At 38.4% G+C, this 26,412-nt stretch overlaps 1 protein-coding gene across 1 annotated transcript in view; it reads left to right on the forward strand.

The window, feature by feature from the left end:
* The window catches only part of epha4b (eph receptor A4b), a 117,634-nt gene extending 95,113 nt beyond the window's left edge, over window positions 1–22,521 (forward strand). Inside the window, exons 11-17 of the mRNA XM_057334208.1 lie at window positions 87–272; window positions 10,348–10,409; window positions 12,875–13,084; window positions 15,162–15,311; window positions 16,847–17,040; window positions 19,160–19,297; window positions 19,408–22,521. Of these exons, the coding sequence (XP_057190191.1) occupies window positions 87–272; window positions 10,348–10,409; window positions 12,875–13,084; window positions 15,162–15,311; window positions 16,847–17,040; window positions 19,160–19,297; window positions 19,408–19,507 (1,040 nt within the window). The 3' untranslated portion in view covers window positions 19,508–22,521. The remainder of the gene's footprint in view (window positions 1–86; window positions 273–10,347; window positions 10,410–12,874; window positions 13,085–15,161; window positions 15,312–16,846; window positions 17,041–19,159; window positions 19,298–19,407) is intronic.
* Window positions 22,522–26,412: the final 3,891 nt, after the last annotated feature.

The raw sequence follows: 26,412 nt of genomic DNA on the forward strand, positions 1-26,412 counted from the left end.
ATGGATGTTATTCATGCAGGTTTCTCTCATAAACCTGTCGTTGTCTTGCACTGATGTACTGACAGCAGCCACATGTCACTCCCCAGGTGAGTTTGGTGAGGTTTGCAGCGGGCGTCTGAAGCTTCCCAGCAAGAGAGAGATCTACGTGGCCATCAAAAGTCTGAAGGCAGGATATTCGGAGAAACAGAGACGAGACTTCCTGAGCGAGGCCAGCATCATGGGCCAGTTCGACCACCCCAACATTATCAGACTGGAGGGAGTCGTAACCAGATGTGAGTCACTGAGATATACACACTAATCCAACAATACACATAAAAATTCTTGTGCGTAAACTAGTGTCTAGCTTTTCCCAAACTTACTAGGAAAGTGAACCATTGAATTTTAGAAAAAACATTTCATTTGTTTGGTAGCGCAAATTAGGTGGAACATAAATATGCTTACATATTATATTTGTGCATAACATACATATTTTAATTATATTTATATATTTTATAATGAACTTATACATATCATTACATATCGCCTCTGTCCTTCTGAAACCTTGTATCGCCACATTTCGTGATTTTTTTTGCCATAAAGCTTTATTATTAGTCAGCCTTTATGTTTGCAACTGGGTTTTGAAAATATCTAACCAATAACAAGTATTAAAAAGTGCTTGTCAACTGTGACAACACAGTATGCAATCAGTTAAAAAGTACAGTGTTTTTTCCATTTCCTGAAAAACGGCGAATTTGGACATCCGAGATTTTGGTTTTTGTATGTTATGGGTCTTTTCATTTGAAAAATAGTTTTTGGTGTCAACAGTATGCTACTTGAGTAAAGTGCATTTACTCAAGGACTTTACACCCCTGTGTCCTTGTCTTTACCTTCATCTGATGGATTAAAAAAAAAGATTCAAGTAAATAAAGAAGAATAAGCAGCACAGCATTTTTAACATTAAAGAGAAATTGAGCCGTTTTCAAAAGCTTTCAATTCCACACTTGAGTTTTCATTTAGTACAGAATTTACACGGTTTTGTCGAATAGCACAAAAGTATATGATTATTGTGACTATGCCAACAACACTTTCCACCACAGTGGTCACAAAGCGTTTCATGCGGCTGTGATTAAGAGCCAGATGGAGGTGTTGTGTTCTCTCTGATGTGTTCAGCCTTGGGGACAGAGATAACCGTAGCTTGACTGTTCCACCTGAACGGCTCCGTTGAGTTAAATCTGGTCACACAAGAGGACTGGAAGACAAAGACTCGCTGGTGCTGATGTATTGCAGAGGAAGCCTAGATTGTAGCCAAGCACAGTATCACAGTAGTAACTATTCATTTAACTACCCGAGCAAAAGGGTAAATCTTAGGATGCTATTTTTGTTTAAATAAGTGACAAATTGAGGAGGTGGATTGTGTAGTTTGTCTTGTTTCCTCTCAAGGTTTCTTAGACAGTTTTTTCTTGACACTGTTATATTTGGCTTGTTCACATAGGAATGTGTAGGTTTTTATACTACGGGTAATACAATGTAGGGGAAGTCACCTTTACATTTTCTTCATGGAAGAATCTAGGTTTTGGTTTGTCTTTGATAAAATCATTCGCCCGTTGAACGCTGTATACAAGCTGCTACGGTAAAAAGAATCCAAAGAACATCTTTGGCATGGGAATGATAATGTTTTATACGTTTTTAGTTTGCATAATAACTGTTTATGTTTTTTGCATAAAGAAACAAAATTTGTTAGCTGGGAATTTAATAGTTAACATGAAAGTACTTTCTTCTTGCCTCTTTGTGTTTGTTTTCCATTTTTCGCTTGTTTCTCCAATCTCCGCGTGCCGTTTGGCACTTACACATTTGTGGCTTATTGGAGTTGTCTAAATTGCATCTCGGTCATAGATGGAGATAGGGTAGACCGCGTTATGTGCGTTAGAAACCTTTAAGAGTCTCATTATCTCATCGGTAATGAAGAGAGCTTATCGGAGAACTTTAGCTTTCACTAGACGCCAAACAAAAACCTTTTCTTTCAAGCGTCATTATGACTGAACAGCTGTCTCGCTCTCTCTCTCTCTCTCTCTCTCTCTCTCTCTCCGCACTACCTATAGAGCACAACAATGAGAGCATGCATATTTATGACGGCATGAATATTAATAATTTAAATAGTTAATTGGACGTGTTTTAAGTGTCATAAATATTCAGCGGCGCACATATGAACAGCGAAGTCTCTCAACGTTTCTTATTCATTTTTTTGCTCTGTTCTTCCTCTCTAATGCGGAATGCTAATTTTGACCTTTTGTTGGGATCGGTTTGTACAGTTTACAGAACTGTTTTCTCTGTGAATCGAGTTTGGTTTTCGCTTTGAAAAGGCAGACACTGCCTAATTGCCTGTCTTCCAGTTATAAGTGGTGTATTTATGTTATGAGCAAATATCAGGGGCTCGGGGTCAAAGCTCAGTTCGGTTTCTTCCGGAGTACACAGACTCTTTGGAGAAACAAAGTAGCAGTTTAAGTGAGAGTAATGCATTCATCATTGGACTGCACTTTGACCTTTGTGCGAAACAGACCACTCCTCTGTCTGAATCTAAAACAAGACTTGATTTTGAAGGGCAACGGAGAATTTAAAATAGGACAAATTACATAGGGACACCACATGTAGAGAAGGGAGTCAAAGAAAGTGTGGGGGTTGTTAATGTAAACACAAGCAGAGTTGGGTGTAACTAGTTACTAAGTAATTAGTTACTGTAATTAAATTACTTTTCCTTTGAAAAAGTAAAGTAAGGGATTACTCTAAAATTTTCTGTAATTTAATTACAGTTACTTCTGATGTAATTAAACTAAATACTTTGTGTAATATTTGTGTGTGCAATAGCGGAATTGACATCAAAATTCAAAGTCTAACTTTAAAATCTGTGCTTTAATGTATAATTCTCACATTTGTAATACTTTCGTCAGTTAATAAGAGTACTTTATGTAGTTTAATATTATTTATTTGAATGTATTAAAAGAGCCGTTTCATGTGTATCTTTGAATCACTTAACTAATCAAGGTTGATATAGGATGTAGAAAGTAATTAGTAATAAGTAATTAAATACTTTTCGGAGAGAGTAATTTGTACAGTAATCTAATTACACTGTTGAATATGTAATTAGTAACTAGTAGTTAATTACTTTTTCAGAGTAACTTGCCCAACACTGAACACAAGTCATGTCATGCTCCATATGGATGTGTATTTTCTCCGGCCTTAAGGGTTGTGAATATGCACATATGACAGGGAAGCAATTTCACAGATCACAGCTCAGGAGGTCAGCGGCTGCAGGGCCGAGAATAGGAGAAAGTAGCAGAAGGGATGGCTGAGTAACCTTTGACCTCACACAGTTATTCGAAGCATCTATTTCGAATAATTCTGAGTATCCTTTTGTAGCGATTGCAACTTACTTTAGAACCAAAAACCACCCCAAATGTAAATCTGAAGGGAACTATTTTATCATCAATAAGGTGCTTTAGTAGTGATGTCTGATTCATAAAAAGCCAAAAAACTTAAAATTTGATTTTAAGTGATAAAATTATAGTATTTTAGTGATAAAATACTCCTAAATTTATAGGGACCATCAAATTTTACTTTTTTTGTCATATGTACAGAAGTAACTATTTGTATATTAAAATACTTGGTGTGAGGCTAAGGCATGCTACAACAGTCATTTTGTTTCATTCTGTGAACTACTAACAATATTTCTTCCGTGTTTTGAATAAAAATATGGTTTCTATTTGCATTTATTTGCAGAAAATGAAAACTGGAGAAACAGGTCAAAATAACAGAAAAGATGCTCTGTATTTTCTCAGACCTCAAATACTGCAAAGAAACTTTAACTTTTAAGCAATACAACAGTATTATTTATACATGTGTTTAGTAAAAGTTCAAAATGTATTTTTTTATGTGATAACCTCGATTTTTATCACAGTTTCCATGCGTCTTGTCACGCTGTCAGTCTTTCACATTGCTGTTGGATGACTTTGTCACGCCTGAGGTTTGATTTTGGAATGGTCTCTTAAATTTTTCCACGACTATATTGTTATAATAGTTATAATTTTGCATATACATTTTTTTGTGTAATATATGAAGACCTCAGATGCAAAAGCATTTTTCTTCTAAAATTATTTTTATCAAGCTCTATTTTTATTAGGCTTTTATATTTAAAGTTATTTTACATTAATGCAAAGAGAATGTATTCATTGCCATTAAAGTGAAATTACTGAACCTGAACCTACTGTAGGAGTCTGATAAAAGCGCAAATTTTAAAAGAAAATTACAAACTTCGTTATGTGGGTCTTTAAAGTACAGATGCTGATAGTAAACGGTGAAAATTGTGCATGATGTACATATCGCTGTCGTCCAGAGCAGGATCCTTTTAGTAAGAAACACATTGGAAATGTGTAAACCTGTTTTTCTTTGCACGTGGTCCAATCAACCAGCATTTATCATAACGATGTTTCAAACTCTCCTTCTCGCTTTGATTGCTTCCATTGTTATGTAGATAGCGGGTGCAGTTTGACTAAAAGAAAGGTTTGGAAATAGCCCTTTTAATTGCTATCTCGTCATTTGTCTGAAAAGTTCGAATCTCTCGCTACCTCTCATCTCCTCCTTTATGTGCCAACAATCGCCTAATCTGGAAGCATTCAATTTGGAAGAGGCTATCATCTCTTCTCATTCGCTCTTCCTAGCGCAAAGGGTTTTCCTTCGCCGCTTTTAACGAAGTGGCTGCTATTTCGAGAAGCCGTTCATTAAACCGCCGTTTCTTTGTTTAGGGGACAATGAAAGTTTCAAGTCTTGCGGAGGCTCTTGTGTTAAATTACGTTAACTCTCGCGTTAGATTTAGTGCTGCCACGTTCCTCCGGGTCTGCATGCTTTTCTTGCCAGCTCGAGGAAAGAGCTCAGTGCTAAGTACATTATGTGTCATTTAGTTAAAGCACCATTAGGAAAATCAATTACATTGTGAAGTTAAGGAACAGTTCCTTTTGTTCTTTTCTTCATAATCATAGCCGGAGAACGCCGAGCGGACCGTAAGGGCATCAACCTGGTCAATATCTCTTTGATCCTATAAGTTAGTTCCTGGTGTATAAGCCAAGAATATACGGAGATACAGAGTTCTCTTTTAAAACCGTTACCAGGGTAACCGCTGCCGAAATAAAACAGCTTTAACACGGGTGTAAAATCAATACTCTATTTGCAACAGGGGTTCTCACTTTATAGATGAGCCAGCAGAGAGAATGGGCCAATCTGTTGCCTGATTTGAGCTTGTTAAGGGGTGTCACTGCCGGGGTCCTGATGGGACGGCTGCCGGCCAAATATATAGTCTGCAGTTTACAACTACACACGCTAGCATATGTTTACACGCGTGAACTGTAGAGCGCACATATGTTCACGCATCTCTCTCCTTGCACTCAAGACACCAAATAAAATGCAACAAATGTTAGTTTACTTTAATAACTGAATTGCAGGGACCTCTTGTTGCAGAGACGAGGAGTTTATGTGATATTGATTACCTAGGCTCCGAGTTTCGCAGGTATTCGTTTTTTCACTAAACTTGCGTTTCAAACATGTAGGTCAGGGGGATGCTGGGAATAGATTTATCAAGCAATTTCCCCCCGTAAGTACGTATAGAGTTCAAGAGATTCCTCGCAAAACACCTTTGACGGCAGCGTGCTGTGACAGCTTTATATAAGTGAATGTGGTTTTTAAGTCTCTGCCCTACATATCAGAACACAAGCAGACCTGGATTCATGATGTTACATTTACTGTTCATTTGCCAGTTTGCAAAATGACTCACAAATGAGGAATACATAAGAGATTCATCAAAGAAGATGTTTTTTAAGAGTTAGTGCGTTAACAGTTGAGTCTAACTCTTAAGTGTTCACTGAAGAATTGTGTATCTTGAAAGTTATGAGGGATTCTGTGTTTGGCAGAGCTGAGAAAACACACCCACCATCGAGATCACGATATACCAGACGGCAACATAATCTGGAAAAGAATGACTTAAAGCTGCAGTTTGTAACTTTTTTGGTTAAACATAAAGGAAAATATTGAGTAGGTGCATAAAAATCTGAGTTTAAAACCGTTTATTCACAATGGCGAGTCAGCAAATGTCAGTTTGACATCATTTTGACTTCAACCCACATTAAAGGAACAGTTCACCTAAAAATGTTAACTCTGTCCATTGACTACCATAGTAGGAAAATTGCTTTGTAAATTTCTTTGTTCTGTTGCACACAAAACAAGATATTTTGAAGAATGTAGGGAAGCAAACAGTTTTGGGGCAATTTTGACTTAACATTGTAATTTTTCCTATTAGAGTTGTCAATGTTTGGTTACAAGCTTTCTTCCAAATATATTTCTCTGTGTTCATCAGAACAAAGAGATTAAGGGCCCTATTGTACACTCGGCGCAAGTGTTTTTGCTAGTTTCAGCCTGACGCAGTTCTCATTTTCCCGTCCTGCGCCGCGTTGTTTAAATTGCTGTGGGCGTGCTGGTCTAAAAAAGGTGTTTTCAGGCGCAGTGTTGGCGCGTTGCTATTTTGAGGAACTGAAAATAGACTGCGCCATAGACCAACTCAAACCTGAGCCCTGTTGCATAAACGTAGCCGCTAAGTTAAGACAGCGTCTTAACAACTCACTGACTAGCAATTAGTTAGGACTAATCAATCTTACTTTTCATATTTCAATTAGCCCAATCTACCTTTTTACGTAACTGATTTAAAGAAGGTATGACCAGTCTTGAAGAAAAAAAACAGATGACTAACTTCTAAGACTAGTCTAAGCAGTTTATGCAACCGGCCCCTGGTCTAAAGTCTAAATTCTAAAGTCAACGGCGCAATATTCATTTTTTTTATTTAAAGAGCGCGCTAGTAGAAGATGCGCCTCTGGGCGGGTCCACAACGCGCTTTCACTTTACTTATTACACAGAGGGAAGGGAAGGAGCACACAAGCATGCCAAATATAAAAAATAAATGGATTACAATGTAAAAGATTATTATTGTGTACATAAAGATAAAAATACGGGTTGTCCTGTAGATGGTCTGCTCGCGCGCTTTTACCTCACGCAAATTCCGCCATGCAAATAGTGAATCCGCCATTGCGAGAGATGAGACTCTGATTGGTTCACTGCACATTACGCCCAAAATACTCCCATTACTCATTAAGAGAATCCGGACAACCCGTTTAGACCATGCGCATGTGCGTGCCGACCGTTTTCCCGTCGTTAAACTAGCAAAAGTGAATTCGGACACGCCCTGAGTGCACCTACGCCGTGCACTTTAGACAATGCGCTTAGATCGTTAAAATAGGGCCCTAATACTTGATCATTTGGAACAGCTCGAGGGTGAGGAAATTATGGCAGAATTTGTATTTGGGTGAACTGTCCCTTTAAGATAAGCATGTAAAATAACCTGCAATTTCATGTTGCAAACAGAGATGTCGATAAAAAGGCAAAAGCTTTAAAACCTGTCTTAACTGTATTTTGTATTTTTATGTAAATAAAAAACTCCACACCAGTGACTTTCCTGTGCACATAGAGACCATTGTGAAGGGCTGTTTTTCTGCCATGCAGGGTTCACAAAGGGTTAAACATATTCTTATAACATATAAGTAGAGAGCAAAAAGCAGGTCTTGAGAGGGGAATTACAGAGATATGACTGCCCTCTTCATAAGACGTGATGCTAATACAGGAAGCTTTCAATGAGCTCCATTGTGAGTTTTTCAGATAGCGAGCGGACCGCCAGACAGAGATTGCGTGCGCTTGCGGTAGTGCAGTAACCTTTCAGTATCTCATCAGGAAAAACTGCCATGTCAGATGTCCAGATGATAGCTTGATAATGTATGAATAAGAGGGGAAATTAAAAAACGCAGCTCAGGGTTGCCAGAGATGAATGTCAAGTAACAATCTCACATTCAGGGTTCTGAAGAGCTCATGGTAATGAGGGTTTTATTAATCGAATGCCGGTATCATGGCCAAAGGTTGTAATTAGCTCTCAAATCCTTGTTTAAAATTAGAAACTAGATAACCTTTAAAAACATTTACCAGGGACATTTTAGAAAAATGTGTTTCTGTAGCAAAGTAAATTTTTTTTTAGTAAAGCAATTCAGATTTGCAGGATATTCGGTGTTTGTTTTAAGCACAAATCCAAACTTGTTAAAGCCCTCACATCTCTCCCCTCAGTGTTTCGCTACACGTTCAGCTAAGATTTCCCGTATCTCTCTGGGCTCCGCTGTAGGTCAGACCCCCGGGAGGCCACCGTGAGCTTCTCTGATCACATCCAGCACCTCGACCACCCGCTCATTCAGGATCAATGCTGTCACTCTGATGAGGCGGTAACGCTCACAGATTCACACACACATGGTGACATTCGATGGCCACCCGTCGCTGTACCATTCCCATAACGTAGTGTGCGCGGCCATCTCTCTCTCTCTCTCTCTCTCTGGCTGACAGCTACATTAGTCTGCTACAGAAAAGTAAAGGGAATTGGATTTTTTTCCTTTTCGGATGAGACACGCTGGGTTAGGTTTGGGGGTGTCAGGGAAGGCATTTATCTTGGTGAGATAGTGATTTAATTTTAGGTGATGTATAACCGGCCGGTTGCTGTGGCGATGCTCCGAGGGGGCGATCAAACCCGTTTTTCTCAGATACATGCGGACACACGTGTACTGTACACACATACACCTCTCACATATCCCGAGAACAGCACATATCTCGGCATTCTAAAGCGGAGATGTGAAGAATAAAAGTCATTTATAAGGACCGACACGACTATGAGAAAGGCAGGTACACTAGGACACAGCTGAGCACTTTTGTCCCCACAAACACTGATATACTGACACACATATACTGTTTACCCAGAATGCACTAGTTTTAGGAGAGTAACCAAAGACGTTCTTTCAGCATGAGGCGACCTGTGTGGAAGATTCTCGATCACATGAGGTTGCATGGTAGTTAACCTGCTGCTTTTTTTGTATGAAAAGGCCAAAACTACTGTTAGCTTTACAGATGTGTGGGTACCAGAAGTGAAAATAATGTTTTATAAACCTGTTTCTTTAAACATTTTCTTTGGTTTCATTTATGCACTTGAAACATGCTAGTATGCTAACTTGCCCTCAGTGCACTGTAAAACAAATACACATATTTTTAATATGATTTTTCTGTAAGCTTTTTCACCTATATTTTTTGAATACTTCACTTCATTGCATTGTGTTTTAGCGTTAAATGTCCATAAATTATTGTATAATGTCCTGACAGAAAATTACAGGTGCATTATCTGTTTTTTCCCGTTCTTTCTTTATATTTATGTATTGTTTTTTGGACTTGTTCTGTTAAATCTGAACCAATTTTTTTTATCAAATCAACATTTTTTTTTTAAGTCACATTTATGTGTTTTGCCTTTTTTTTTGAGAGGGCAGTAAAGAGAGACAGGACGTTTTAAGGATTTTATTCTAAGTTTGTTGCTATTTACTATATGTAAGATGAACATTTTTGCATTTATATTAATGCATTTGGAAGATGCTTTTATCCAAAGTGACTTACAGTGCATTCAGAAAATATATCTATTTTTAATCGGTGTGCTTTTTGGGAAAGGACACAAGCCGGCACAAAGCTTGCAAAATGTTTGAACTCTCTGTGACCTTTGAGTTACGTATTTGGGTCAGAGGATTGAAGGAGCAATGACCAAGCGGGTTAACCGTGCCTCGCTAAAAGTGTTTATTTCATCCCGTCACCTTGTTTTAGACATCAGCTTGCGGATGTAGCCTTGGGCTGTATTGGTGACAGAAGCAGTATAGCATACGGCCATTAGTATGTGTGTGTTTGTGAGACTGTGGTGAGATGCCCCGCTGTCTGCTACCTACAGACACACCCAGTGCATCCTGGGAAGAGAAAAAGTGTCGAGATAACAACAGGAGATCAGCCTCTCGCTACCTGCTATCCATCACTCCTTGTGCTCACCACAACAGGTGCTGAGCCCTCCCATCGGCTCTCATAGATCGCCCTGCCTGCCCATCACGACAACAAAGCGCTCTAATTGGTTCTCAGTGGATTAGCCGGGGTTAATTAACTGCTGTCTTTGATAGTGGAAGGCTCGGATGAAGGTCTGTCACGCTGAATAATGGGGCTGCCCGGGAGAGTGTGGCCGGGCTGTAGCCTCCTCTCTTCTCCCCTCCATTCCACTGTTTCAGCATCTCAGCGATAAAGGATTAATGACGCCATTATCATGATTTATTTCTGCGTTGCTTTGTGTAGAATCATCAATCTGTTAGGACGTTTTATGTTATTCCTTCCATCTACAGTAGACTGCGATGGTAAATCTTGTATTTTCTGTCTTTTTGCTTTCTACAGGCAAGCCGGTGATGATTATAACAGAGTACATGGAGAATGGATCGTTGGATACTTTCCTAAAGGTGAGTAAGGAAAAACGCCTGTGGCAGCGGCACACCGATGCTCACGTGCCATTTAAGGCGATACCTTATATTTAATCACTTACAGTCGATAAATGAGCATTGCTCAGGGGTTTAAGGTCCGGACACATCCGTGAAAGTCTATTACTGGAGGGAAATTAAGCATGGAAAGAGCGCAGATTCAGGTAGCGCAGGGTCCTTTAGGAGTTTTACTGATGTCTGCTGTACAGTGAGTGTGTCAGGGTTAGCGTTTTTTGAGATGCTTTTTCACATTCTTTTTCTGTTTTAATACGGTTTGGAAATTGATTTTTTAGAAATGTTCACGGTTTGGCACAACATTTTATGGTAACAGTATATATAAACTCAAAACATATCCACACCCCAGATGTCGCATCTCTTTTAAAAATAGGCTCCTCCTCCGGCTTGTGATATGTTCACATTTCTTTGTCATAATTTCAAGTGCAGCGTCTCACTCAATCTAATGATATACCGATATTGTCCATAACCATGATTCAATATCAAATTAACTACCCACATGTGATAATTTTAGAAACAGTTCAGTGCCCTAAAAAATTTGGCATTATGGGCCACAGTTCTCTCTCTCTCTCGCTCTCTCTCTCTCTCTCTCTCTCTCTCGCTCTCTCTCTCTCTCTGCCTCCCTACACTCATATTCTGAGTGTGATTTATTGGCCTAAAAGAGAGAAAACACTAAATAAACAAAGTCAAAGGTAAATTTGATTGATAACATGATATATTTATTTTAGATTATCACAATAAATATTGTGACAATATTGTTATCATGAATGTTTTGGTCACGGTAATCGTGTCCAAATCGTAAATCTGACACCGTGTCTACACCGGACGCGGCGCGATAGAACGCATTAGAACTTTGTAGACACGGTGTGGCATTGTGACAGCCCCACCTAGTTCAACAAAAAACTAGCAAACATTCATAACAACATAAAGAAATGTATTGTGTTTTGGAGCAAGAACATTTTTGGCAATGTTGAATTATCAAGGCTTTCCAAGAGCACACGAATTAGCCACGCCCACTTATTAACATACCGTAGAAAGATCTTTGAGATAATTATAACGACAATTGATTTTTGTTTCTTTATTTCAGCTCGCTTTCAGCATTTCATTTCGTTTTATGTATTTGTGTTCATCATTTTGTTTCCGTTTACAAAATAAATAGTTGATAGTTTTAGGAAACAAAAGTAATGCGTATCTAAGCACGTGGCAAACCTGTTTTGCAGGAGCAAGGCGTGAATGAATGAACTCTGTAGATTTATTATGAGTGTACGCTTGCTTCGCCACATTGCCTTAACGTCTTCTGCGATCCTCGCTAATTTATTACCGCCTTTGTCACCCGGCAGATCGGACCATGAAATTTTATTACATTTAGCACAGATACGTTTTCCTTTAAGTCAGGGCCCGTTTTAATTGCCTACACTTTGAGAAAATGAAATGAAAATCGGACACCCCCATTCCTAAGAAAAGCCTGTCCGGGTCTTTCCATGTCTCTGCAGTGCACATAATGAATCCCATAAATACCCCCTTAGCCCACATAAAGAGCTAATATAATTACAGGGTTCGTTTTATGGCTAATAGCTCATAGTTCGGCCACCCAGCTACATGTGTTTAATTGGAAAGATCTGATCAGTGAAGTATCACTTACCAGTACAAAAACAAAACATTTCTCTTTGTGTCTTATGTAAGCAGCGGGACTTCTGCCGGTTGATCAGACCGGGCAATCAATCAGCGGGCACATTTCACAAAACACAACATAATTAACTTATCCACTATATGATGCATGAAATACAAGTGCACGTTTCTGATTGATGTTGCTCGGAGGGACAAAAGTGGGGTTTTAACAAGATTAGAGAACCGCTCTGATATGTAGATTAAGACATTGGGCTAATTGCTCTTTGCTGAGATTGTTTTGGAGGCAAAATGGACGTCTGGGCTCCTTTGTTATGCTAACAGGAGCACCAAATCCAGATGGTTTTACACTAATAACGACCTGTCAATGTTATAGGAATAATGGCAGAAAGAGCTGTTAAAGCACAGGTCTTTTGCATAATTAATCTGAGGGCAAAACTGTGGCAACTGCGAAAATGGAGTGGTTGAAAAATACATGAAGTCTGAAATAAAGATATTTGAAAATGTGAATGGAAAAAATCTTAAAACTCAACTCAAGACAATTTCCAGTCCAACTGTGCGATGACATTGACGTCGGAAAAGTATTCGTTTGTATGCACTGAAATGTATTTTCTAGCTCAGATCCTTTGTAAAATCCTAAAGGTAAAGTGTGTCATTTCTGTTATCTGAAGAACTCACAATGTAAGTGTAAAAAGTTTCTAATATTTCAAGAAGGATATAATTAAAACCTTTTTAAAAAGTTTTAATAGTTTAAATCCATTGAATTTTAAAAAGGCTTTACATGTAATTCTTGTTTTCTTTCTTAGAAACACGACGGGCAGTTCACCATCATTCAGCTGGTGGGAATGATGCGTGGCATTGCATCCGGAATGAAATATTTGTCGGACATGGGCTACGTCCACCGTGACCTGGCGGCACGCAACATCCTGGTCAACAGCAACCTGGTGTGTAAAGTGTCTGACTTCGGCCTGTCCCGAGTGTTGGAGGACGACCCTGAAGCTGCCTACACAACACGGGTAAAACACCTTTCATCTTATATTAGGTGTACTTCTTGCTCGGCCGGTGGTTGCAAGTCACCGGTTCAATTCCCAAGAAACATCGCGACTGATTAAATGTTCACTTTGACCTAGTGGCTTTAATTAAAAGTCAAGTCAAGTCAAATTGATTTCTAGCACTTTTTACAAATTGCATTATATCATAAAAAAACACGCTGATAAAGATGACCTTAAAAGTAATATGAAATACAGAAAGTAAAGAATATCAAAAACATACACATACGCATACGTATCTACAAATACAAATGTACATACAGTACATATATACATTGTGTATTCCTGGGAAAAACGGTTAGGTTTCTACTTTAGCCTGACTTTTACGTTGTCTTTTAAAAAGTGTGTCACTAATGGAAAAATATCAATTTAGAATTTTACGAAAAAGGAAGTAACCAAAAAACTTTGCCTAATCACTTCATAGTTTATTTAATGAACCTCTTTTATAGCTAGCTTTCATTAATTATCTCTTATTTTAGCTAAAGAGAAAATTTCTAAATTGACATACAGTCCGAAAATTTCGTATGCGTTTTTTCGTATTTGGCTCTCGTTTGTATGGTGTCTCTGAATGGGTTAAAAAGGCCACTCAAAATGCTTGCTACGGATGCAAAAACGCAGAAAATCGAACCCGGTCCGAATTTTTTTATGACGGACGAAAATATCAGAGGCAGTGCGTAAATGTGATTGACACAACGTGAGGTCCTATTTATGTTTTAACGTGCGGAAATTTCGGACGCAAATTTCGGACTCAATGTGCACTGGGCTTAAGTCTGGTAACATATCTAATCTAAATGTAAAATATCTCTCATGTCTTTTGAAAGTGAAACAAATAAGAACAAGAAAAGACATGGATAAAAGAGACTGTGTTCGAATGAGTTAGCGTAAGAAGCAAGTTGACTTTCCGCTCACGGGTCAGTTTCTCTGTCCACCCAGCGTGTTTTAATTACATCCCCTTCTGACAGGACAACAGTCTCCAAACCTCCTCCGCTCCCTCCTCTGTCTCTCTCTCTCTCGGCTGTGTAATTGGCGAGCACCCTGTGGATGCGTATGAAGGCCAAGGGCGAGAGAGGGGCGTGAGGCTGCGTCCGCATAGTCATTAGTGTCCACTCGGGTGGACAAAACGTAGACTCAGCAGGGGAATCTGTTGTCACATGCATGCATACATGGAAGGGAAGTACTTGTACAACCCTGAACGGACCCCCACAGACCGCGTTTGAAGTTGTGCTTGAATGTGTGTGTCTGAGGACAAAGTGTATGTGCAGGGACGAACTCTTAAAACATAAGAGGCTATGACATTCAACGCCCTGTTTTCAGTCGCTTGAAGGGCTGAAATCACGACAAGATGAAACCCTCCAGGCCACGCGAGGCACTCGTTTATGTGCCGTGACTTTATATAATTAAAAAATTGTAAAGATTGCTTTTTGAAATTCTCTTTAAATGATTTTACCCCATGGGCCCAGGCTCGGCTCTTTGACACTCCCCTCACGTATATCTATATAGAGTACAGCCGGTTTGTCTTTTGTTTGACTTTGACTGCAGAAATTAACTACCAGCGACTGCAGCTATTTAAAAAGACATTTAGAGAAATATAGACTTCACCATAGGGGTTGGAAAGAAGGGAACAAAAACAGCCTTCAGATCTTCGTTATGCGTGTCGACAACCGAGATGTAGCCGAACAGCAGTTGGTATAGGAGTCTGGTGTGCCTGTTGGAAATAAATAACATTTCTAACACAGCGTAAGGAGGTTAGCGGGTCTTGAAAAGCAGGCTGTTTTAGAGGAGTTTGGATCTTATTAGCTGGTCAGCTAAACCAAAGAAACAATAGATGGAAGATCGTCTCGTTTTACATTTACATATTTGACAAACACTTTTGGTTAATATGATGTACCATGCATTTTAGGCATAAAATTGTAGTTTCAAGTATGTGTGTTCCCTGGAAATCAAACCCATAAGCAGACCAGCTAAACCGTTAAAACCATCAAACAAGCTTTGATGAGCTATTTAGTTACTAGCAGGGGTCTGAATTTGTTGTTTTTGTTTTTAGGGTGGAAAAATTCCCATTCGATGGACCGCCCCGGAGGCTATAGCGTACAGGAAGTTCACCTCAGCGAGCGACGTTTGGAGTTACGGTATCGTCATGTGGGAGGTTATCTCGTACGGAGAGCGGCCTTACTGGGAGATGTCTAATCAAGACGTAAGTGTCCTTGAGAAAATGGAAACGCATACGTTCTCATGTGTATTGTTTAAATTGAAATCTGCTCCACTAATATCTAATATCTTCACTAATATCATTCCCACCTCTCGAGGGGGAAAGCCTCAGTCCCGAGCAGCGTGTCCTTAAAAAAATATGGTTTTAGTCTGTATAGAAACCGTTCGGATGACAATGTTTTTTAGGAGCCTCGTAAAAAGAGAGCTGCCCATCTTTAATACAAGCCAGTAAAAACACACTTCTGCCCTCGTGGCAGTATTTTGCTAATGGTTTCAGACTTCTCCTTTATTACCATCAGAGGAAATGTCGGAAAAATGTTAAAGACCTTCAGGGCACCTCTGTAAATGATGAAGATTTAGTGCGTCTGTACTCACGCTGAAACAAAGAAATCAGTGTTAAAGAGAAATGATTCCTGTCTGAAATAAAAATAGATCATTTGATTTAAGAACAGTGAGTTACAGGGAGCAAAAGCTGTTTTAACCATACTGTGAGTTATAGGTGCTGTATATAATGTGAGCGGTTTGTTGTAGAGTCGAGTTTTAGTGTGGTCTGCTGTTTCTCGTGTGTGAGTTATGTGCGCAATGGACAATAGAGTTCATTTAGCCAAAGTAATATAGAAATCTACTTGTAACTTAAATTTAGGATGATACTATACGCGTTAATGTACTCTAGTTCTACCAAAATACCATAGTTACTACAGTAAATGTAACTTCAGTAAAAATGTTTTTTAATGGTTTTATAGTCACAACCATTGAGCTACATTTTCAAAAAATATTGACAGCCGCAGAAAAAAGAAATGAAATTATTTTCAGTTTTTCTGAATTTACTATTTATAGGTATGTGTTTAGTTAACTACTAACAATATTTCTCCCAAATTTCAAATACAGTAGTTGTTTCTATTTGCATTTATTTGCAGAAAATGGAAACAGGTCAGAATAACAGAAAAGATGATCTGTATTCTTAAATACCGCAAAGAAAACAAGTTCATATTCACTTTTAAGCAATACAACAGTAATATTTCTACAGTGTATTTTGGAAAAGGTCCAAACGTTTTTTTTTTATGTGATAACCTCGATTTTTATTGCAGTTTTTGTGTGTTTTGTCATGCTGTCAGTCTTTCGCATTGCTATTGGATGACTTTATGTCAGTCCTGAGGTTTGATTTGATTGAAATTCAACAGGCACTGGACTGGAGTGGCCACAATACATCTAGACATGCTGAATAGATAAAAAAATTCCGTGGCTATGTATTTAACCTAAAATGTACTTAAAAATAGAAGTCAAAGTATTAATTCAAGTGGATGAATCAGTCTTGACTAAATTGTAACTGTGGTTACTATTGTAAATGTGTATGGGACGTAGCTTACTGGTTACCAATAGGGGCCAATATTTTAAGCAAATATTATTGGTAAAACCCTACTAAGGATGGTTACTGGAAAAAACGTACATCTGGTACATTATGAAAAGAATACATGTGGTACATTGTGAATAACTCTAAGAAATGTGTTTGGTGTGTTTCAGGTGATAAAGGCTATAGATGAGGGTTACCGGCTTCCTGCACCGATGGACTGTCCCTTGGTCCTCCACCAGCTCATGCTGGACTGCTGGGAGAAGAGTAGAGGCGAACGACCCAAATTCGGGAATATCGTCAACACTCTTGACAAACTGATCCGCAACCCCAACAGCCTGAAAGAGCTGGCCAACAGCTCAGTGTGGTGAGTGCACTCTGGGAAAACGGATCATCGTTTTTAAGCCTGGGTTGAAGGGATAGTTCACCCAAAATGAAAATGCTGTCATCATTGAGTCAACCTCATTTCATTCCAAACCTCTATGACTTACTTTCTACTGCACAACACAAAATAAGATATTTTGAGGAATGTCTTGCCCCAACAACACAAGGGCCCCATTGACTTCCACTGGACACACATCCACTGAGACATTTCTTAGAATATCATCTTTTTATTCCACGGAAGAAAGTCATATACAGGTTTTGAATGACACGAGACTGAATAAATTATGACAGAATTTCCATTTTTGGGTGAACTATCCCTTTAAGCAAAGTTTCACATTTAGGTTATGATGTCTACAACAGGATTGGCACTTCTTTTGCTGTGTTCAACATTGTGGATGATGAGCATTCCAAAATGTTCTTTCGCTAATAATTTCAAGTGTTAAACATCCACAAAATGTTTAGCACCAAAAACAGCGGCAGTTCAAACAAGCACTGTCTTGTTTAAACTGACATACAGATACAATAAATCCCCTACAGGTCTAATAAAACCAGAGAAAATCCAACCCGGCTCTCTCTGTCTGTCCCATTAGCTCTCAAATCGTTCATTTAATGCGAAAACAACAAGCCTATCTACTCCATATTTTCTAGCCTAGCGTTACTGATCCTTTTTCCGACAAACATTTGGCTCCTGGATTTGTGAAAACGCAGAGACATTGTCTTATAGATAGCCTGAACTCTCGGTGTAAAACTGACGTGAGATCGCCCTCAACCCACAGTTTATCAGGAAGGCTGGAAAGGGAGAGAAGGAGTTCAGATTCCAGCCGTAAACCAGCGAGTCCAAGTCCTTCACGAGATATACGCTTTCACGACACTATCACAGTCTGTCTGATCACGGCCCGAGCTGCCGCTCATTCTTTCCCTCAGTGTCCAGAGAGACGACACAGAAGAAAGAGGGTGTTAAATACATCCCGCTTCTGGAGATTGAATTGACCCCCGGTTTTTACTCAAGCGGTGCTGTCACTCACAGCAGTGTGAACCTGACTCACCTGTCACCAGACACAGAAAAGCAACACAAAAGCTTGAACTAGAGCTTCTCCCCTCATGAAATACCTGGAGGAAAATGTCATTTGTATTGTATGGAGGACGAACATTGTCTTGTATGTCTATTTTTTATTTAAGGAGAAACATACAAGACAATGTTGATACCTGCAAAAACCCTTTGAAAATCCCATTTGAAAATGAAGTTTATCCAAGTGTGCAATTAATATAATTCTTTTAAACTTAAAAAGTATACTTTGTCTACTTTTTACTGTATGCACTAAAAATACTTAAAAATGACCCTTTATACCGAGTCTAAGTATATTTGGCCTGTTCTTGTACTCAATTATAGTTTGAACAAAAATTGATCAAAAGATGAAGTAGAGTATATTTGGCTTTTACTTAGGCAGCCTATTAAATATTTGTTCACTACTTTTACTAGTATTTTACTGAGTGTGCTTTAAAGTGTACTTTCATAACCTAAAAATGTGCTACAAGTTTGGAAGTAGTAAGCTAGTATACCTATAAATTCACTTATAGTCGTACAGTTGCAGAACAAACGGAAAATGTAGTTGTGTACTACGGTACTTTACGTAAAAGTACAGTATACTTTCATAAACTAAAAGTGGGCCAAGAAGTATTAAAATAGACTATTTTAATACTTCTTTGGACTGCAATACTGTACACTTACAAGTATACTACTAGTCCATTGATATTCGTATACCTACTAGATTAAGTATACTTGAACTTTACTTAAGTACACTATTTAATATAATACTATAAGTTAATAAAATGGTTAGAAGTATACTTGTATATTTAAGGGAAAATTAAAAAAAGCGCTACTTTATTAAAATGTTGCTAATAGAATTGGTCAGACATTTTGATTGTCGAATAATTTGAGGTCATATTTATATCACTTCCATTTGACAATGAGAAATTGTAGGAGACAAGTGTGAGATCATGTTAAGCCAATTTGTGATGCAAAACAAATCTTTTTCAGATATAAATGAATGCGATAGCAATGAAACAAAGCACAGTTGATACAAATTGAATTTGCTTTGCAGGGAAGACCCCACCACCCCAGAATTCAGTGTGACTACAGTAGATGAATGGCTAGACACCATCAATATGGGCCAGTACAAGGACAACTTCGCCACCGCAGGCTACGTTTCCTTAGACGCCATACTGTACATCAGCTTGAGGTAGGACTGTGATCTGCATGCATTTGCAACTAAGTCTGGCTGATATTTTGACACCTTCAAATTACAGTTTCTTCATAATTTCTTAAAAACATCTTCTTGTTTGCTCTCAGTGAGTTAAGCAAGATGGGTGTGACTCTAGTCGGTCACCAAAAGAAGATTCTCTCCAGCATCCAGAGTTTGCACGCGCAAGGGACCCACGTGCAGGTATAACATGCCTTCTTCATCGTCTGAGAGCGTATAGACTGAGAGAGAGTAAACAACTGCTCCCGGAGCAGTCCTTATCAGCAGCTTCACCATACAGATCCCACCCTGGATGTTTCCACACACGAACCCTTGTCAGCACTCCAGCTTCCGTTCATGCACGCCCGAGCCTCCTCTGAGCAGAGGGACACACAGAGACTGATCTACAATCGCTTGGCAAAGCCAAGCATTTTCAGATACGAATACAGTTAATAAATAAAAAGAAGTCAGTGTAACGAAAACAAAAAGAAACAATCATACAATTTGCAGCGTGTTAGTGCGGTGTACAGTGGTTTTTTTATACTTTCAACATCTGCATTCCACATCCATCATATTTTGCATATCAAGGGTCGGACTGTTATTCATAAGATGGTATGTATAGGAGGGATGTTAGGGAGTAATAGAACCACGTGATCTTCCTTAAATATCATCTATAATCCATAGTAAAATAACAGATGTTTATAGTATATTTATTTTGTCATAAATGAGGCGGCTTGTTGGGCACTGATGTTTCACATCATGCAGAATCTGATATTCGGTCTTAATGCGACAGGAGTTCTTGTCCCACTAGCAGAGATAAAACCAACGGAGACTGTGAAAGAGACGTCTGAAGCAAAGCCTGCGGACAGCTGCGTAGGCGAGCGAGGGATGACAAGATAAGAGCTTTTGAATTCTATTTAGCTGAATAATAGCTGCTCTTCACTCGTCGTTGCGTTCGCCGCGTCGCTCTGCAAGATTAGGCATCGAGGCATTACCTGGATTTGAATTAGAAGACTTCTTGAATGCATCTCCAGATATTTCTGACATAAATGTATAAATAGACATTTAATAAAAATAGACATTTTATTTTAGTCTGCTGCACAGACACCTGGTGTATTCATGCCAAATCACTGAAGTCCTGGTTTACTGAGGGGAAATATAACTTTGTGCACGTCAGCTCCCCAGATTTGAACAAACTACGAGTTTCATTTTTGTCATTTGGAAGAGCTTGAGATATTTGCAATTAGCATCGTGCACCACGTTCATGTCGTCTTTACGTTTACACTCATGTAACTACAGTGCGGGACAACCACAACATGAAAGAATGCTATTGTACTATAGTGTATAAAATGTACAGTGTTGATTTAAAAAAGACATCAAAATGAGAAAAAAAACTAGAATGTTTGTAATTACGTAATTTTATTTAGTATAAAGAGGAAAAGGCGAGCGCGTGGTGTTATCACCGTCGCTTGCCGATGTGCGGTTATAACTGATCGTTGGAATGTAGCATGGATCCTAAGCTTCATCTTTGATTGACAGGTGGCAGTGACTGCAGTTGTTTCACTCAAGTGGTGCCATTAGCTGCTTGACTTTAGATGCCTTATTAAATGTGCAGTTCTCTCTCTTTTCTCTTCCCTTAGAAACAATATCACGAAGTATTATGTATATAGTATTTATCATTGCGTCACTGAGAAACTCGAGCTCTATTAAAGCCCAGCTCAAGTGTTTACCGCTGTTTTAGTTCGATGCACGCCGCTTTAACAGGAAGTGGGTGCGCTGGTGTACCTGGTATGGAGACAGAGATTCATCAATCTATTGGGCTTAACTTCATTCGTTATACTTTACCCAGACTGATTTGCTGCACTGTATATTTTTGTACTAGTGAAGTTGTTCTGTAAAGTAGAAGTCTGTTTTATTTAAAAACATATTAGACGTAAAACAGGAAATGTTGGTATTGATAGATAAACACAAGCTGGTCATCCTTCAAACCATGAAGCCCATATGTTTTTCAAATTCTTTCTTTTTATGTCATGATTTTGTACGAATGATTTAACACAACACCAATGGATCACTAGGACCACTCAAAATGTCTTTTTTCGGAGTTTAGCCACATTTTCTGTGATGATTGTTTGAGAATGTCTGCAGAATTTTTCAATGTTTTAATTTTGCAGGATGTAATAAATATGGTACATATGGTGTGATAAACACAATTTATTAAACAGCTAAGAAAGCTCTCATTGGTACCTGGAATTAATTTATTAAAAACAAATGCAATTATAACGAGTTAAGTATAAAAAAAAGATCTGGGATACAGAATCTGGGAGTTCTGAGCTGGCAGTTACAGGTTTTATTTACTAGTGCTTCAGTTCCTTCACTCAAAATGTATTATTGTTATGTTTTTATGCCCATAAAGAAAATCATGATTTAAATCATTTGCAATCAGATTTTGTGTCACTCAACCATCTCCATATATTTTTCTGTTACCTCATAGACTGCGACTAAACTACAAATTATTAAGTGTAAAACTAGAATAACAAATAAATTAGAGGTTCACTACTACAACTATGTTAATGTTAGTTTAGTTTTATTAATGCATATTTTACAAAGATGCATTTACATGAATTCATGGTTCTATTTTAAGATCTGTGATACAATGTGTAAAATAACGTTGATCATTTGTCATCATAATTTTTCAATCAAAACATTTCATCCATTAAGCTCTATAGGGAGGTAATATGATGTGGCAAAATTGTCTGTATACAAACAGATAAAGATGCAGTTGAAGAGTCAATCTTTACTACTGCAACACCAAACAACAGTGTCAAAGTTTCAAATAAAGCTACAGAAATCTACAGTATATATCTCACCAAACTAATCTAAGCTAACGGATGTGTGACTAAACCGTATTAGTGGCAGGATGCAGAATGTTGTTAATATGATAGAAGCGATAGATCAACTGTATTTTTTTTGCCCTGGCTCTGTACATGTGTTTGGACTAATCCTTTGTGAGATCTCTGTTCTTTTGTAAGCTGTGTACCCATCTCTCCTCACACTGCAGGTTTCTATGAGCTCGCGAAAAGGGTGTATGCATTCATGTCGCTGTAATAAATGCTAATATTTTTAATTTCTCACCTGAAGCTTTGCATCTCTTTTCTTTTTTGTCTCTAAATGCACACACTGTGTTTTATATTCTCATACACAGACACAAATAAACACCTAAACTTCAAACTCAGGGGTATGAAAATGGTGCGTTGTGATAGATCAAATGCTAACTGAAATGATTCCTTAAAGCAAATATTTACTCTATACCCAGATAGCACAGGTACGTCTGTAAGATGTCTGTTTAACATACATTCTAAATCATAAACATACTACAGACATTTTCTAGATGTCTATATGACATTTCACAGCAGAGACGTATTGCAGATGAGTAAACAATAAAAAAAAAACATAATGCAGATGTAAATGCAGCCATCAAATAGACGTCTCCCAGGTGTATGTGTGCTATATCATGGTAAATCTTTTTAATCTTAGAAAGTTTATTTCATTTTTTAAGTTATAAAAAATACACGTGTATATATTTATTATTTCTTCATATTTTGTGATTTATAATTTGTACAGTATGTGCCTATGAGATTTGCTACAGGTCAAATAAAATTGTCACATTTAAAATCTAAATATCTCATCCGAGCATCCTAAAAAGGCTGTGTGGCTGCACTGTTTTAAATCATCTTTTTTTTGTTATTTCCTGAAATCCTAAACAAAACAGGCCCTCTTTGACCCACACGCTGCACTAGAGACGGATATCATATTCTCCTGAGAGAGAAAGGAGGTCAGAGAAGGTCAGATTTTAAAAGCACTCCTGTCTCTCTTCTCACTCTATGTTATGGCCATTACAACCAATCCCCACCCTCTCTTTCCCTCCTTTGTCTTGCTGCGTCACCGTCTACACACACACATGATAGAAAGCACATAGTCATTTTTCAGCCATCATTAGAATGGCAGGCGGACGGATTTATGGGCAGCCTGCAGGGCAACAATAATATAATCAGTAGGAAAAGACAATGCGTACGAACATTATGGACTGTCTTTCAAACAAATTTGATTGCGTTACAGAAGTTCAAACAGTACACAAATCATCTCTAACGGTACGATATCGCCGTTGCAGACTCTGATGTATAGTTATGTGTCGGAACGGGTCTCCTTTGCCGCAGTACTTTGGCTAGGAACAGGAATTTTCATCGGTTGTTTTTCCTATCTAATGAGTATTACATGGGCTTTTGTGTTCCCGTTACTCAATGATAAAACATGAAGTGTTTATAGAGCTCTCCGAATCTTGTTAAGCTGGGAAGTATAAAAGGTATTATTAGCTGCACGGTTTGTTTATTTTCAGCCTCAGCGTAAGAGATATCAGGATGGGGGTTTAGAGGGCATTATGTATGTGTGCCGAACGTTCAGGGCCGATTTGAAAGTGCAGGCCACCAGGGCAGGGGTCAGCTTTCTAACGCTGTTGGTTGGACCCTCCGGAGATCTGAGTGGATCTATAGCCGGGATGCAGACTCGGGCTCCTGTGTTGTTTTAATGCCTTCTGCACTCACATTAAGAGACACCTAAGCCCCTGTCTGACAGCATGACTGAGAGGGGTAATTAGACTAAACACCCTGGAGATTTGCTACCGTGTGTGTGTGTTAGCGAGAGTGTGTGAGACAGAGAGCGAGTAAAAGTAAATTTGTTTTGGTCGAGTGTTTCTGCATTCGTTCGCAGAGCGAATTTGTTCGCTTCGTACGAGCACGAGAAAGTTGACGTGAATTCTTTGTTCGAGTGCTCCTGTCTTTTTCTGACAGACCCATTCGTCATGTTTTGGCCTTTTTAGCCTTCTTCACCACACCGCATAACCTTTTCAAATTATGTCAATATGCGTTTCAGAATGAATCAATTTGTTGCACTGTAGCCGTTTGTCTACATCTGCTAAGATACGCACGCTCGCCTAATTTCTGGTATGGTGAAATGACACATTAACACAGGGTGATCCATCACGCCGCTCTAAATGACAGCTGGTCATCATTTCGCCCTGCTTACTGGTGTCCGTGGTGTCATATGATTACTTAATATGGTGAACATGACAAAGGAAGATTGAGTACGATTGAATTTAGGTCACATGACTTGGCCTTTAGTCTGACGGTAGTGGCCGTCTGGGAACCGATCTGTTCCCACCACACCCACCGTTTGCCTTGGAAGCACTTAATACATTAGTCTTGGTGACGTATTTCTCCAAACGCCAAACTCCAATAGCTAATCCGAAGCCAATCCAATCCCAAATAAAATATGGCTAGATGAATGTGAAAATAAATTCCAATAACTCAATTTCTGCCTCTTTGTTATAACTCTTAGCTGTGGCTCAATGACTGCTTTTAATTTGTCATGTAATCTTGGTTGATTAGCGGTGACATTTAGCGTTAGCTCCCCACGCGACCGGCCTTTATTTTCATTAAAGACAAACAAAATGTTGAGAGCACGACAAGTGCCATCCTCGCACAGCAATGAATAGCAAAAAGGTCACGCACACACTTCGCGGCGCTTTTATCAATACTCAAATCCTGAAGAAACATGCTACGCTAGTTCTCAACTCAAAACCCTGTGAGCACTGAACTTACACGGCAAATGTTATTCGATATGATGTTCTCAGTAAAAGTGCTATCTATATGACAGTTTACAGTTCTGTGTTACTGCGTCTCCATAAACCAAATTACATTTGTTAGACGAGACACTTGATTCAAAAACACGACGGTACATTTTACTGCCCAAGCGAAGTAACGTACTGAGTCGTTTGGGGAATATGTGCGTACACTTCAGTCCTCTGTGGAATATGATCCTCGCTGTGCTATTGTTTGAGTGTGGAAGCGTGCGGGTCGTGGAAAGAGAGGGAGAATTTTAGCTCACAAAGCGGATCTTCATGTTTAATTAGTTTAACCGTCATCCTAATCCACTTCAGCAAAGGCATCTATAGGGACAGTTTACTTACAAACAGAGCTGTCACGGCTGTTTAAGGCGTGTTCAGTTCAGGCCCCATGAATGATGTTTTTGAAGGTTGCATAGTCAGGGCGTTGTAAGTAGATTTGTTCAAATTGAAAATCAGCCTCAGCGAGAAACAATGAGTGTTTTATTGATTCGCATTTTCAATAGCCGCTCTGCAGGAACTATTGAACTGTAACCATGAAAGAGTTTTCAATATCATGCCTTTAATGTGACATCTTTGCAGTTAAAGGGTAGAGTAGCCCAGTGCCAAAAGATTTGGATTGGTAATGACAAAATAATACAAATCCTTTAAAAAGTGGATGTAATTCATGTTTTGATTCAGAAACAATGTGTTCAGACAAGTACTGTTTGTTGAATAACATTATGCAAATGCATTATATTTTTAAAAAATTGACCCACTTGTTTCATCGCCTTGGAATTATAAGGTTCTATCTGACATTTTTGTCAAAATCATTCACATTCTTATTCTGTCACGGCATTTTTTTTAGAAAAGAAAAAGGTTTTATCTACAAAGTCAAATGTAATGCAAAAACTTGGATACTCATTATCTCAAAACTGCTGTCAATGAAGAACCTTATAATTCCAAGGCGACGATTTATTATTGCATTACCTGACTTTTGCAACTAATTTACATTGACAGGCTTTTATTTGGAAGCTAGAAGGACCACTTGGGATCTTTAAAACTACTGATATTTGTGAAGTTAGTTAATAAAATAATGCCATTGAGTCTTATTTAGAATTTCTAATATTTTAAACAGAATTGTTAGTAGTTTCCTTAGTCCGTTCATTAGTTTGGACAGTTTGAGATTCCAAAACATAAATTAATATTTATTATTAAAAAAATACTGAAAGTGTATTTAAACTAAATAGGTTTTATGGAATAAAATGACATGTCCTCAATGTATCAAGTTATTTAAAAAAGGAAACAATGCCTGAAAATATGCATGTTATGTCATTGAACCTAATACCTGACCAAGCCAAGGTCATGGACATAATTCCCAATGAATACATTTTTATCTTTTTGGATGAAAGCATCTTCCAGATGGATAAATGCTAATGGTAATTCTTCAGCTATCATC

This window comes from Triplophysa rosa, linkage group LG5, assembly GCF_024868665.1.
Source record: "Triplophysa rosa linkage group LG5, Trosa_1v2, whole genome shotgun sequence".
Lineage (NCBI taxonomy): Eukaryota > Metazoa > Chordata > Actinopteri > Cypriniformes > Nemacheilidae > Triplophysa > Triplophysa rosa.